The sequence below is a fragment of the Nyctibius grandis genome, chromosome 26 (genome assembly GCF_013368605.1).
Source record: "Nyctibius grandis isolate bNycGra1 chromosome 26, bNycGra1.pri, whole genome shotgun sequence".
Taxonomy (NCBI): domain Eukaryota; kingdom Metazoa; phylum Chordata; class Aves; order Nyctibiiformes; family Nyctibiidae; genus Nyctibius; species Nyctibius grandis.
Genome location: NC_090683.1, coordinates 2734030 through 2748163, shown reverse-complemented (window position 1 = coordinate 2748163; position 14134 = coordinate 2734030). Strand labels below are relative to the sequence as shown.

The window sequence follows — 14134 nt, the reverse complement described above, 5'->3', positions numbered from 1 at the left end:
GACGTCTCTGCCCATGTGTCTGTGCCAGCCCCTTGGCCATGGCTCCGTTGAGTCCTGGTGGGGTGGGAGCTGCGCTCCAGGGAGAAGTGCCTGAGCCCAGAGCGAGCTGTGCTGTGCTGGGGGTGCTGGGACGTGCTCTGGGCCACATTCCGTCCCCGTGGAGGGTCAGGGATGTGGCCAGGGGCGAGCAGAGGCTGTCGGCTTGTCCCAGTTTTCGGTGGCTGAGGGAGTCAGGGCGAGCAGAAGGGTGCAGCTGCCAGGCTTCAGGCTCTGCTAGAAGTTTTCCTTCTCCTGAGCGTCGGCCTCTTCAAAATCCAACACGGGTGTGGTGTGAGAGGAGAGCCCCTCTTCCCCCGGCCACACCAGGCTGCCCCGCTCCCTCCAGCTGAGCTCCATCCCCGGGAGCTCAGTGCCTCAGCCCCTGTGTGACCCCAAACCCCGGGGGAGGAGCTCTGTGGGGGGCACAGGAGGAAGGCCAGCACTGATGGGGGTCTGAGCCCCCTCGAAGAGGCACAGCACCCCACAGCCTGGGTACCTGGGTCCTCCCTGACCGCTAGTCCCCCAGGCTCGGGCCAGCAAGTCCCCATCCATCAATCTGGGGCTCCCGGCTTGGCTCCTCCATCCCCACTCACCACCCTCCTTCCCCTGGGTCTGGGGGCTCAGCACAGCCCAGGTTGGCCCTTTGGGGTCGGTGGGTCCCCATCAGGGTCCTGATGGTGGTGTGACCCCTCTGCCCCTACCTGAGCTGCAAGGTGCACTGTAGGCAGCATCCGTGCGGTCACCTGCAACGGGAAGGACAGCGACCAATGGGCTCAGGGTGAGCTGCTCCCACTAACGAGCCAAAGCTCATCAACGTGAGCTGACAGCTCAGCCAGACCCCCCCTGAGCCATTGGGGGTGCAAGGGGTGGCAGTGGGGCCAGGCAACACAGGGCCACCTCCCTGGCAAGGCTCACCCGTTTCGTAGTAGTCATAGAGGGTCACGGTGGCCGGCTGGAGGTTCCTCACCGGGAAGTCCTGCGTGGCGGTGAAGGCGAAGGTCTCCTCCTTCTTTGTCAGCTGTGGAGAGGACAGCCCAAGGGTGAGGTGCAGCCACCCACGATGGGGACGCACCCCCACGCCCCAGCACACGGGGTCCTGCTCCTGTCCCCAGGCCCCGTCTCACCTGGTCCAGGTAAATCGTCACCTGGTCGGGCTGCACCTCCACCTTCTTCACCAGCTTCTGCCTCTTCAGCTGCAGGGACACGGCTCAGGAGGGGCACCAGCTGCTCGGTGGGTGCCCCAGCTGGGGCCAGCACCCCAAGTGGGTGCCCCTCCATGTCCCGCTGCCCCCAGTGGCAGGGTGGGCGTCCCAGTGGGGCAAAGGGGGTCCTGGGGGCAGCGGGGGCTTCTCACCTCCACCATGGAGCTCTTGTCTGGGATGTAGCCAGACGGCAGCTTGGCCTCGATGACGACCATGTTGGTGGTGGGACGCTCCCCAGTGTACCTGCAAGGGCAGAGCCCCGCGGTGGGGTCGGGGTCTGCCCTCCCTCCTCGGCTGCTCCTGGCCCCCCCAAACCTGGGGGGCAGCCCCAGTCCCTACCGTGCCCGGAGGAGGAGGCGGAAGCGGGTCCTGGCGTCCCCCGTGCACTCCCCAGGCTCCGTCTCGACATGAAGGTCGAAGGTCCCCGTGCTCGGAGGGGGTGGCACGTTATAGCGCAGGGTGACCTGGGGTGACGCAGGAGGGTTAGAGCCACCGAGCGGGCACCGCGCGGGGATGGGGACCCCGGGCCGTACCCACCTGCACCAGGGCGCAGCCCTGCCCGCGGCCTCGCACCCCGTACGTCCCCGGCAGCTCGGGCAGAGCCGCCCGCTGCAGCACCAGCCGGTTGCTGTTGTGCAGCACAAAGTCCCGTGCGGTGCCCGTCGGGGACGTCACCGTCACTGTGAAGTCCCCGTTGCTGCCGTACGTCAGGGCGGCGTATTTGGCCAGGGCTTGCAGGGCCACCACGGTGTCCTGGGCATGGAGAAAGCACCGCGCCAGGGTCACCCCTCACTGCAGATACGGGCGGGGGATGCTTGGAGCAGCCCCACGGCCCCGGGTGCCGGTACCTGGGTGGAGGCGAAGCCCCCGTAGGGGTTTTGCTGCTTGCTGAGCCAGCGGACGATCTGGGAGGCGGTCGCCAGGTCAGCAGAGGACACTTGGGGCTGGGAGAGGTGGGCCAGGAGGACGTAGGCCGTCATCTCCACCTCGGCCGGCGCGGCGGCGGCCCAGGAGGGCTGCGAGGAGGGCAGAGCCTTCGCCTTCCTGCGCCAGTAGAGCTGCCCCCCTGGGAGAGAAGGGATGGGAGCTCAGCCCCCTGCTCTGGGGGTTCCGGGGGTGGGATGGGGGGACCCAGGCAGAGGGTGCCACTGCCTGGAGGTGGTACCTGCGCTGACGCTGTGCTGGGCCAGGCTCCGCAGCTGGGTTTGCTGCTGCTCCCCGCGCCCCGCCAGCCCAAAGACGTAGGCAAGCAGCGCCTGCGTGTAGGGGTCGTCCGTGGCCGAGGCCTCCAGGCACTGCAGGGCTGAGCTCACCTTCGGGTCCTGGCATGGGACCGGAGTCAGGAGTCAGCCCATGGGCATGGGCATCGCTCAGAGACCCCACTGCTGCCCAGTGAGACCAGTTGCACCCAGGTCTGGCTAGGAGGTGGCCTGGCACAGCCAGACCCCACCACCCTAGCACCCATCCCCACCCCACCAGCCCCAGATGGGGGTCATCCTCACCGTTGGGGACAGCCCCAGCTCCAGCATCGCAGCCGTGACATAAGCCGACAGCGAGAGCTCGTCCGAGACGCCACCCTGCAAAGGGGATGGTGGGAGGCGAGTCCAGCCACGCCATGCCACCAGCACAGGGACTCCCTCACTGCCTAGACCACACAGTGGGGACATGCTGGGGCCAACCTGGTCCTGGCCGCGTGTCCCCATGTCCCACCCCACCCACCCACCTGCAGGGCGTTGTTGAAGAGCTTCCCCACGCTGCGGAAGCAGCCCGTCTCCCTCTGATTCTCCTGCAGCCAGCGCAGCGCGTCCGTGATGTGCCTCTCCTCGATGGCCACGTAGGCTCTGGCTTGCCCGAAGGACTTGAGGACAAACGCCGTCAGCCTACGAGCCAGAGAGACGTCGGAGGGATGGATGAGCAGGGCTGTGGTACGCGCCATGGAAGGAGGAGCCCCGGGGTGGCCGGTCCCTGGAGGGATGCTGCTGCACAGCCTGCCCAAGCCTTGTCTGGTCCCTCACCAGGTGTTGCCCTGAGGATCTCTCTGCCCGAAGGCGCTGTAAGAGCCATCATCGTGTTTGTAGAGCAGCTCTCGCTGGTACCCTGCGGGGAGGAGATGGGGACGAGTCTTTACATGGTGGTTTTTACACCCCCAGGGGACCCCAGAGGCAGCCTGAACCCCAGAGCCACCCTGTCGCACAGGTGGAAGGTGGGGAGGGGGGATATGGGGTGGTGGTGTCCCTCAGCAGCAAGGCAGGGTGGGACGGGGAGGGGAGGGGACCGGGGATGCTCACCACTCTGCAGGAAGCCCTGCGCCTTGGCGCGGATGTCGGGGTGCAGCTGCCCACTCTTCTCCAGGTACTGCTGGATGTAGATGTTGGGGGCAAAGCGGACCATGTTCTGCTCCCCACAGCCGTAGGGCATGGCCAGGAGGCGGTCCAGGTTCTGCAGAGCATTGCCCAGGATGTCACCTGTCCCAGGGGGATATGAGGAACACCATCATCAACTGTGACACCCATATCCCTGCCCATCTCAGCTCCGGTGGTCCCACCTCCTGCTGAGCTTGGGCCGTGGAGCTCTGCGCTGTCCCTGCCCCAGGGGGTCCACAGTCCCCTGCCTGTCCCTTACCCATCACGGCGACGTGGGCTCGCTGGGAGCCCTCCAAGATGTTTGCAGGAACCTCCAGGGAGATTTCTTCAGCGGCTGTGGGGAAGGAGGGCAATGACAGTGGGAATGCCCAGCTGCTCCTGGCCTAGCCCCATGGCACCCCATGGCCACCCCCTTCCTGCTCCAACCCTACATGGGCTCAAGGCTGTGTTGGGGCATCTCAGCTGGGAGCCTCTATGGACCCTGGTCCTTGGCTCCTCTGGCCTGGTGGCTCTTGTGACCAGTGGCCAAGTGTCCCTGCCCCACGTCCCCACGGCACTGCCAGACACCCCCAGCCAGTCCTACCTTCCTGGCAGAGCAGGGAGTTGTGTGCCTTCTCCACCAGGATCCCCCCGGGCTGTGGGGAAGCACCGTCAGAGTCACTCAGGACAAGGGACCAGCCGCGTCCCCTTGTCCCCCTGGGCTGTGCTTGCAGCCCAGGCTCAGGGCTGAGTGATGTCCCACTCCCAGTCCTGCTGCAACCTGGAGGCAGCGCAGACACTGTCCCCAAACCCGTCCCACTTTCCCCCTCCATAACCCGTCTGACCTGCACCAGCAAGGGCTTTATCACAGTGTCCACGCGCCCCTGGGCTGGCACCACAGGCATCTCGTTGCCGCAGAGCTCCTCGGAGCTGAGGGCCTCGGTGCTGATGGTGATGTTCACCTCCCCTGCAGATGGAAGCAGGGTACTCAGTCCCCACAGAGGCCCCCCCCCCCCCAGCCCCACACCGCAGCCCCACAGGCTTGCATCAGCCCTGGGGCTTTGTGTGGGGCTGGCTGGATTAGGATGGGGGTCACCAGGTTGAGGAGCAGTGCTGGGAGGCAATGGGGAAGGTGAGTGGAGCAGAGGAGAGCTTCCCAGTTGGCGTGGCATTTGCTCCTGTCCCCCCTGCCCACTCCATCCTCCAAGGGGGTCCCATAACAGCAGGGCAGGGGGGGTCCCACCGCGGCCCTGGTGCTCCATACCCAGGCTGGTGGCTCGCACGCCCCATCGGAAGGTCCTCGCTTCATCGGCGCAGATGCAACCACCATACGCCTCGTCCGCGCTCGCCGACACCTCCAGCTCCGCTGACTCTGCCAGTGTCACCCGAACCTGAGGGACCACGGCCATGGCTCCATCAGCCCACACCGGACCCCAGACCCAGGGCCCCCTCCCCAGCCCCGCTTACACGCAGGCACTGCCGCAGGTAGTTGAAGATGGTGGCCACAAGGGTGAAGGCTTCGTGGCGGACCACGGCATAGGGCAGCGCCAGCTCTACGAAAAAGGGCTTGAAGGCCGTGAGGGTGGTGGCAGGGGCCAGCCCCAAGCCCTGTGGGGCTGTGCAGAACATCCCGGCTTCCCACTCGGTGATGGTGTCAGGCACAGTCACTGTCATCTCTGCGGAGCCCCTCTCCCTGCGGGATGGAGAACATCACGAGGCCATCCCACCGCGTTCACCACAGCTGGTGTCATCCCCAGCTGGGCTGGCTCTCTCCCTATGGGAGAAGGAGCCCTCCTGAGGTCCCCAAACTCCCTCCATGCAGGAGTGGGGCTGGAGAGAGGACCAGCCCCATGGGGACCGTCCTCACTCACCCCACGGGGACCAAGTCCCACAGCCACGTCTCTGGGAAATACGTCCGGGGTGCCGGTGGCTCTTCCTGGACAGAGTCGACTGAGGGACCACTGCTCGTTATTAATGGCATATCAGTTTCTTTCCGCATATAGTAGACGTGGTGGTGAAAGCCACCTGGAAAAGGCAGAGCAGAAATTAGTGTCCACAGGTCTCTGCATCTCAGCTGGACCCCACCTGAAGGCAGCCCGAAGGTGGCCAAAATCCTTTTCAATCCTCTTCAATCCCTTTGATGCCGAGTGTATTTTCAGGGTGGCTCTGAGTCCACCTGAGGACACAGGAGCCAGGACCAGGCACCAGCTCTTTGCTCTTTTCTCCTGAGAGGGCTTAGTGGAATGAGCAAGCCAAGGGCTGTGCTGACCTCTGGGACCATGGGGAGCCGCCATCCCAGGCAAGCCAAACCTCTCTTTGCAAACATCGCTGGTCTTGGCATTGGTGAAAAGTTTCAGTGCCGCATTCTGTGAAAAAGAAAAGAGGTTGTACCTCTCTGCAACCCAGCAGGAGGAATATCCCCATCCCAGCAGTGAATGGTCACAGGGCTGCAGAAGGAGACAAGTGGAGAAGGACCGGAGTTCCATGGAAAAGGGAAAGACCTTTGCCACAAGTGTGGCTTTCACAGGATGTTGCTGTGCTTCCCCAGCACCCAGAGCAAGCCACAGCCGGCTCCTGGGTGAGGAGGAGCCAGGAGGCACACGTGGGCAGGGCCTTTACCTGAAATAATGTGTAGGTGTCCATCTGGGAATTGCCCCAAAAAGGGAAAGGTAAGAGAGGCCTCCTTGGAGGGCGAAGGAAGTCTCGCTCTCTCGGTACCCGTGGGATGATGGGAATGCCGAAGTCGGGGGGATAGATCCAGGAAAATGCTGAACAGGGTTGTGGGTCTTGAATGCTTCCAGGGTAGTCAAATTCGGGGAGTACTTTGTAGACCTGTGAATAAACACGTGTGCGAGGTACAAAACCAGCCAGGCACCTACCCCTTGCCCAGGAGTAGGTCTGCCCGGGAGCCACCATGGCACCGAGTCCCTGTAGGGGAGGTCCAAGCCAATGTCATCTCTCCCACCCATCCCAGGCTGGTCCCTGGGGCTGCAGAGGGGCCCTGTGCAGTGCCACCACTCACCGCCTCTGCGTTGAGCTCAGCCTCAGGCTTCAGGAGCAGCACGCTGCGGTCCACGGCACGGACGGCACACAGGGAGCCTGGGGCAGCCTCCAGCTCCAGCCGCAGTGCTGAGCCGGGCAGAGCCCTCTCCTCTGAAAAAGCCATCTTCACCTGTGGAGGGACAGGGGCGTCAGGGGACAAGGGCAGGAGGGGAAGCCACCTCCCATGGAGGAGCAGGACCAAGCCATGGACATGGAGGTGTCTTCTAGACAAGGATAAAATCAGGCTCGAGGGTTTGGGGATCAGGGCATGTGTTGAAGAGACTGTGATGCTGTGATTAACGGTTGGACTTGATGATCTTAAAGGTCTTTTCCAACCAAAACGATTCCATGATTCTATGATACATCTGGAGCAGGATGGACCTCAGGGCATGCAGCTATGGACAAGCCAGGGACCAATTCCTCCATCTCCAGCAGCCTCCACTCACCTTGTTGGGGAAGCACCTGGCCACCTTGAGCTCAGTGCTGTCGGCCACCATCTCTCCATCGGGCAGCACTGCATAGCCCAGCACCTTGGCTGTGGGTGCCAGCTCGGGGCCGATGGGCAGCTCCAGGGAGAAGAAGCCTCTCAGCCCTAGGCCACGGGAAAGGAGGGGAGATGAGGGCCAGGCATGGAGAGCAGAGCCCTGCACAGCCCGTCCGTGCCTTGGGACCTACCAGCCTCTGCAGGCAGCTCTTTCCTGAGGATGGTGGCAATGGTCCCCTTGGCCAGGACCTGCAGAGGAGGAGATGGGAACAACTAAACTGATGCTTTGTGTGGAACCAAAATGCCCTGATGGAGGATGGACCCAAGGACAATAGTGTCGGGATGGTTTTTGACCTTGCCCAGTCTCCAGCCCTCCCAATGTCTCCCATTGGCATGCAGGTCCAACAGTGCCAGCAGACACCTCTACTAACAGGCGTAGGTCTCTTGGTCTAGCCAGGACAGATTGCTCATTGTCTTGTCCTCAGGGACCCAACCAAGAACGTGTGTGTAGACGTGGGCCTTCGCACACAACCACCCTAACGCCCACTGCCCAACCTCTCTGGGCTGGGGCTCACCAGGAAGACCACATCCAAGCTCTCCAGCTCAGTCCCCAAGGCCTCCTTGCTGAGGATGTAGTCCACCCAGAGCTGCTGGGGCTGGCCGCAGGGCAGCTCGCTCTCCAGCCGGCGGATCCGCAGGAAGCTCCTGCTTGCTGAAAAGAAGGGGCTGAGGCGTGCGTAGGCGTTTTGGTAGATGAACGTCGAGCCGTCGTTCTGGGTGTCAGCTGTCTCGTTGACTTGACCCTGAGCAATGGAGGTCAAAATCAGGGTGGTGACGCCATCCAGCAGCCCACAAGGTGGGAGTCCCAGCACCAGGCATCACGGACGCAGGCTTGGAGAGGTGCCCAGCCCTGTACTACTGGAGAAAGCAGCACAGGGAGCCCCGAGGGGTGGGAGACGGGTCACTTACACGCAAAGAGACCGTGCCACTCCAACCAGAGGTCTCCAGCTCAAAGGAGGCTCTCCCCGATCTGTCGGTCAGGAAGGGCTGTCTCGTGTCTTTTCCTTGCTGGCTAACGATGAGCACGAGCTGCTTCTGTGGTAGCACAGCGCCGTCGGCTCCCTTCAGCAGCATCTGCACCAGGAGGGAAGGGGAGATGCTCCAGGGTGGGCTACAGGCGTGGGAGAGTGGGGCTGGGAGTCAGTGGGACCGGGGTTGGGTGCAGCAGGGTGCGGGGGAGCCCTGCGGGGTGCGGGGACGCCCCCATTACCGTCCCAGCGTAGGGGATGCCGGGCTTGTAGAAATCATCGGTGTTTTCGAAGGTGACGGTGAAGATTTCAGGTGAAATCTTGCAGCTCTTGGTGTTTTTCAGCTCCAGCCCTGTGGAGAGGGAGCGGGGAGCTGAGGGTGTTGCAGGGACACAGGGCTGCCAGCTCTCCCGTCGCTGTGCAGAAAAGGTCCCTGGACATTTTAGGCTTCCCCTCTGCTGCTGGCAGCTTCAAGCACAGTTTGCACCTCCTACAAGAGGAGCAAAACCTCCACGGCGTGTTTTAGACCTCAAACCAGGGTGCAGCTGGCTGCAGAGACTTCAGAAAGCACCGTGATGTGGGGCCACCACGGTGCTGGTGGGCCTGGGGATAACCCCTGGTCTTCTCCTTTCTTTTTCCAAAGCCAAGCCATGGCAGTCATTTCTGGTGTGAGGAATTAGCTCGAAGGACGAAGCCACACCACCAGACTGGGTGAAACCACTGCTTTGTGTCACAAGGACTCGACTCGCTGCTAGCCATAGCGTTGTGAGAGCTGTTGGATCTTGGGAAGGCATCCTTTGCCTCCAGACCATTTCTCTGGTCAGAATTAGAAGTATTGCCTGGCTGACCTGGCTCACATCCCCGCCTGGACCAGGTCCCTGCACACGTGCACCCCTAAATCACAGTGTTGCTTTTGGGCTTCCCTGGAGAAGACCGATACCCCCGTGCCGCAGGCATTATGGCACTTAGTGCCATGGTCTATTTGGCAGGGTGGTGTCAGGGCAACGGTTGGACTTGATGATCCCAGAGGGCTCTTCCAACCTGGTTGATTCTGTGATTCTGTGATTTGGGTGCATGTGGGGATGAACACAAAACCATGCCAGCAGCAATGCCCACTCCCAAGCAGGAGAACACCACCATCCCTACCTGTCCCATCCTCCACCAGTGATGCCTGGACTTGGAATTGCTTCTGATACTTGGAGCTGGTCAGGTTGAAGGCACTCAACAAAACCTCTGTTGAGAAGCAGCCATTCTTCTCGGTCTGGAGGGAGAGAGTCAACCCCGTTAGCAGCAGTCCCAGGAAGGGGCTGTCCCAGTGGCACCCACGCTCCCCAGCTGTGCTTACCTGCCCAGCAACCTCGATGCAGTTCATCTCTTTCTGAGAGGCACCATTAGGTCCATATATGAACCCGATGCGCCTGAAGGGTTGGCACAAGCTGGCCTGGACCTTCCCCTGGACGGGCTTCCCGTAGGTGTAGCTGTTTGGTGGAGGGTGGTGAGGGGGTGCCTGATGGGCCACATCGTGTCGGATCCCCCCATCCCCTCCCTCTTCCCGGCGCAGCCTGTTTCGGGCTCACCGTCCACAAATCTCCATCTGGAACTTCTTCTCCTTCTCCAGCACCACGGTGGGGAGATAAATGGTCATCTCAAACTTGGGCAGCACTGATGGAGAAGCAAAAGCAGAGAGGGTTGGCGCTCCCAGGACAAGGCCAACAGTCCCTGGGTGGTCGAGGGGCAGGGGCCAAGACATGCTGCCCACAAGGACATGCCAAGGTGGGGCTCCCACCCGCCACACACCTCCCGGTCCCCACGTACCATATTCCTCCACGCTGAAGGAGTGGGTCTTCCCCTCCACCTCGATGATGTACGTGCCCAGGGCCGGCTCTGCAGCCAGAGGGAGGGACAGGTCCACGATGCCCTGCCGCGGGGTCACCTCCCGCCACTGCGCGATGCGGTTCCCACTGGGATCCTACACACAGGGACATGTGGCATCAGCACCCCGGGGAGACCAGCACCCCGTGGCTGCGTTGTGCTTCTCCTCTCCCAGCCATGCTGCCTTCCCGAGCCCACACCACCCGGGAGCCTCCCTCCATCTCTCAGACTGACCTTCAGGAACACAAGGGGCAGCTGCAAGGCAAAGAGAAGATGGTTAGAGGAGAAATTTAAAGCCTTCCTTGGGGTCTCACCAGGGTGGGGACATCTATGGAGCCGTGGATGGAGTAGAGTAGGAGTTATTTGTGGGATGCTGTGAACTTCCAACCTTTCAGTTTGTCTTTTGGATTGATTTTGAGCCTGTGGGTGCTGGCTGACACCCACGGCTCTCTCATGGCTTGCCCAGACTGTAGGAGGGCAGTGCAGAGGAGCTCTGTCACCTCCCCCCTTCCCCAGTCCTGCTCTCACCTTCTCACTGCTGGGAGTGAAGTCTTTATCCAAAGAGACAATTCGAAACTTCACTGGAAAAAGCAAACGGGGATGCAGGAGTGAGCGAGTGGTGGGTTCATCCAGAGGGATGGGGGTTTCTCGTGGGGAAGGTGGATGGAAATCCACCCTGAGCCCTCCAGTGGGGCACTGCCCCCCCAGGCAGCACTGCATGTCCTGGCATTGCCCTGGGCCAGTGCTGGGTGTCCCAGTGCATCCCAGGATGAACCCTCCTCTTCCCATGCAGCGTAGGAGCAAGGCTGAACCTCCTTGCAGCCCTCTCCCACCAGGTCCTTCAGCCCGAGCGGGATGGTCCATCCTACCCCCTCACCTTGCTGTCCAGGCTTGTAGATAGCCTTGTCTGTCTGGATGAAGATCCCAGGCTCCAGGGATTTCAGCATCACCTTCTTCTTCTCGGAGACATCCAGGGAATCTCCCTGGATTGAGACGTGCAGGTCTGCGATTTCCTCCTTCCCTTTGGCGGGGGCTGGAGCCTGCCAGGGGAAACACCAGGCACCGGGTGAGGACAAGGGATATGCCATGGCCAGGATGCTCTGCTCACTCTGAGGGACCCAGAGCACTCCTCGCCCACAGGGACACCTTTCCCAAGCCAAGGGCTGGGAAGAAATGTCCCCCCCAACACCCTGCCCTAGCCTGCAGGTCTGCTACTGGGGGTTATTTCAGCCGCTGAATAACTGGGCTGAGCCTAGAGTCGTTTTGCCTGCATGGGGGATGAGACCCTACCAAAAGATGGGGAAGTCATGCCTGCTCCCAGCCCCATGTGGGACCACAGCCCCACGCTCAGGGGAGCTGGTGGAAACTGCTCTGCCTGGAGATTGCGGGGTGTCCAGGGCATCCCCCTCCATGCTTATGGCTGTGTGTGGGGCGACACTCACGGGGAAGGTGATGTTCAGGTACACTTGAGGCTCCTGGACCTTCCTCTCCAACAAGGTGATGTTATGGGTCCTGTCTGCTCTCTGCAGTTGGATGGTCACCTGGACAGGCTCATGGAGACCACTGAGATGGACCCACAGTGTCGCTGTGTGGGGGTGGTAGATCACAGCTGGGGCTGTGACCACATAACTCCTGGAAAGAAAAAGTGCTGACATTAGAGGCGTGGGGATGAGGCACATCCCAGGACAGACCCCATGGAGGTCTTGAAGAGCTCCTGGGCACACAGAAACCTCTGCTGGGGCACAGGGCCACCTCCCCCAGCCTCCCTGTTCTGCTTCTGGGCTCCCCTTGACTTCTTGGCTCAGCAAAGCAAAGGCTTTGCTCACACGTGGGTTGCAAGGGGGGGGCAGCACCTACAATAAACCATCCCAGAGCCACCAGCCCCAGCTGCCCTGGTGGGCCAAGTCCTTGATGCTCATGGGCAAGGACAACGCACCAGCCCAAGCGTTTCTACCCTGGCCAACAATCATACACACAGGAAGGATTATCTCCCACTACGTACTGCCGAGGAGCCAAGACTAAATGCCCTCCCACCTGGCATGGACAGACAGACACGGAGAGGGCTTACGGTGCTGCAGATGCCCCAGCTGTGAGGTGCAGGATGAGGAGCAGCAGGACAGGCAGGGCAGCTGGGGACCTCATGTCTCCGGCTGCAAGTAGACGTCGGGGATGGCCACAGCCTCCTTCTCCAGGCGTTGGATTGCTGTAGACCCACGTCTGCTCTGCTGCAGGCTCTGGAATGAGATCTTTGCTTTCCATCCAGCGAGCAAACAAGGGTTGGCAGAGGGACCCAGCGTGGACCTGCAGATATAGCCAAGGCAATGTTTACCGTCTGCCCACAGCCTCCTGGGTTCAAGGCGCTGACGGGTTTTTGCAATTTGAGGAAAGGTTCCCATAGGCTACAGAGGTTCTAAACCAGGGGGGCAGGATCCACCTACACACTGGTTTGCTGGGAAATGATGGGGATAAGCGGGAATGAGCTCCCTAAATGAGAGTAGGCAGCATGTCATGAGAAGAGCTGGGAGTTGGTGGTGATTTCTCAGAAGGGTTCTTTCCAGGTATTTCAGATTTACCCCAATAGCAGCTATCTGGGCTGATCGCAGCTCTCAGGCTGTCCTTTCATCCAGCGTCCTCCAATTTCATCAACTCCGTTAGGGGCACAGGAGCAGGACGGCGTTGGGCTGTCGTGCCAGCTCCACACACTCTCTTTCCTCTGTGCACAACTCCCAGGAGCCAGACACCAGCCAGGGCACGGGCTGAGCTGCCTCTTTCTGTCCTGGTGGGAATTTAGGGAAGCTGAGGCAGCTCCACGACAGCCACGCGGTGTCCTGAGTGTGTCCCCTACTCCAGGGTTTTGCAGTCCCCTTCCCTTTGGGGATGTGGTGAGAGGCAGAGCTGCAGGACGCCATGGCGGGGGCTGACCTCTTTCCTGTGGGCTCTTGGATGACCATGGCTGCTGTCCCCATGCCTGCCCTGCTCAAGTATTCCTGGATGAGGCCCTGTGCTCACCTCCCTGCCCCACACAGCATCGGTGTCTGGAGGAGGCTGGTCCCCACCACCCCCATGGACATGGGGTAGGAGCATGGCTCCAAGCCCATCCTGCTGCCCCAGGTCAGTGCCCTGCCAGGCATCCCAGGGACAGTTCAATGTGACAAGGAGCTGGGGGCCATCAGCACACCGAGCCCTTCGGAGCACGGGGCAGGATGCAGTGTGGGCCATGAGCAGTGTGGGAGACTCAGGAGCAGGGGCGGGGGTCTGTGGTGGGGGTCTGTGGGGCTGCCAAGGGGAAATACTGCACCGAGGATTTGTCATGTGGTGCTGCTGGCTGCAGTGGAGAGTGGAGGCTGTGCTCAAAGTCAGGAGATGGTTTGCAGCAGCAACAGGAATGGGAGAGGAAGGAAACCCCTCCCTGAAAGGAGAGTCTGGGAGCAGCAGTTGCAGGGGATGAGGAAAGGCTCTGCTGAAGAGCGAGGCTCAGTGCCCACATCTCCCCCGGCTCCTGCAGCCTCCACTCACCTTGTTGGGGAAGCACCTGGCCACCTTGGGCTTGGTGCTGTCAGCCACCATCTCACCATCGGGCAGCACCACGTAGCCCAGCACCCTGGCCATGGGTGCCAGCTCGGGGCCGATGGGCAGCTCCAGGGAGAAGGAGCCTCAGCTCAGCTGTGAGGTGTGGAATGCAAAGCAGCAGGCGAGTAGCTGCAGACCCCTTGCTTGGGGGAACCACATGGAAGCAAGATGGTCCCGTAGCCCCCATGCTGATTCTTCTTCCTCTTCTCAAGCTTTCCCCTCCCCGCTGGCAGCCAGCAAAAGCCAGCGAGGTCTCTGGCTGGGACCCAGCTAAGACAATGTTTAACCACCCGAGCTTTGCTGGGTTCAAGGCTCCGGGCAGCCAAACACCCACGGTGGTGGGACCACCGAGCCAGCTGACAGACTAAGCCGCACGTAGGGAGCCCTGGCAGGAAGGAAGGGAATAAAGGGGCTTTCTGGGAAACGAGATCCTCCATGTGCACGCTGCCCTTGACCATCGCGATGTCACCGTTCCCGATCCGGTGAGTTGTTACTCATGGGAAGCCTCTTTGCTGCTGCTAATCTTTTTGCCTAGTGGTATCTGTTTGGGTCGAT

General features: G+C 61.5%; 1 protein-coding gene across 1 annotated transcript; it reads right to left on the bottom strand.

The window, feature by feature from the left end:
* Positions 1 to 218: 218 nt before the first annotated feature.
* Positions 219 to 12166, bottom strand: LOC137673597 (alpha-2-macroglobulin-like protein 1). The gene is made up of 36 exons (XM_068418495.1): positions 12078 to 12166; positions 11452 to 11641; positions 10887 to 11049; positions 10538 to 10590; positions 10244 to 10264; positions 9953 to 10106; positions 9715 to 9799; positions 9483 to 9615; positions 9284 to 9398; positions 8380 to 8489; positions 8079 to 8243; positions 7685 to 7912; positions 7301 to 7358; positions 7072 to 7217; positions 6606 to 6755; positions 6203 to 6415; positions 5853 to 5949; positions 5455 to 5608; positions 5051 to 5276; positions 4848 to 4974; positions 4429 to 4550; positions 4188 to 4239; positions 3864 to 3938; positions 3530 to 3706; positions 3257 to 3338; positions 2965 to 3121; positions 2744 to 2818; positions 2407 to 2563; positions 2090 to 2307; positions 1779 to 1994; positions 1581 to 1705; positions 1394 to 1484; positions 1164 to 1232; positions 955 to 1057; positions 741 to 782; positions 219 to 305 (listed from the first exon to the last, which is right to left on the bottom strand). Exons 1-36 carry the CDS (start codon positions 12149 to 12151, stop codon positions 274 to 276), a joined length of 4455 nt encoding a protein of 1484 aa, XP_068274596.1. The 5' UTR covers positions 12152 to 12166; the 3' UTR covers positions 219 to 273.
* Positions 12167 to 14134: the final 1968 nt, after the last annotated feature.

What these genes read in the sequence shown, in the direction of transcription:
- LOC137673597 (XM_068418495.1), bottom strand. Translation starts at nt 12,151, where the DNA reads ATGAGGTCCCCAGCTGCCCTGCCTGTCCTGCTGCTCCTCATCCTGCAC. An exon ending in TGCCCCTTGTGTTCCTGAAG is followed by an intron (nt 10,107 to 10,243) that starts GTCAGTCTGAGA and finishes CCCTGTGTGTAG; the next exon opens with GATCCCAGTGGGAACCGCAT. An exon ending in AGGGCTGCGCCCTGGTGCAG is followed by an intron (nt 1,706 to 1,778) that starts GTGGGTACGGCC and finishes GCGTCACCCCAG; the next exon opens with GTCACCCTGCGCTATAACGT.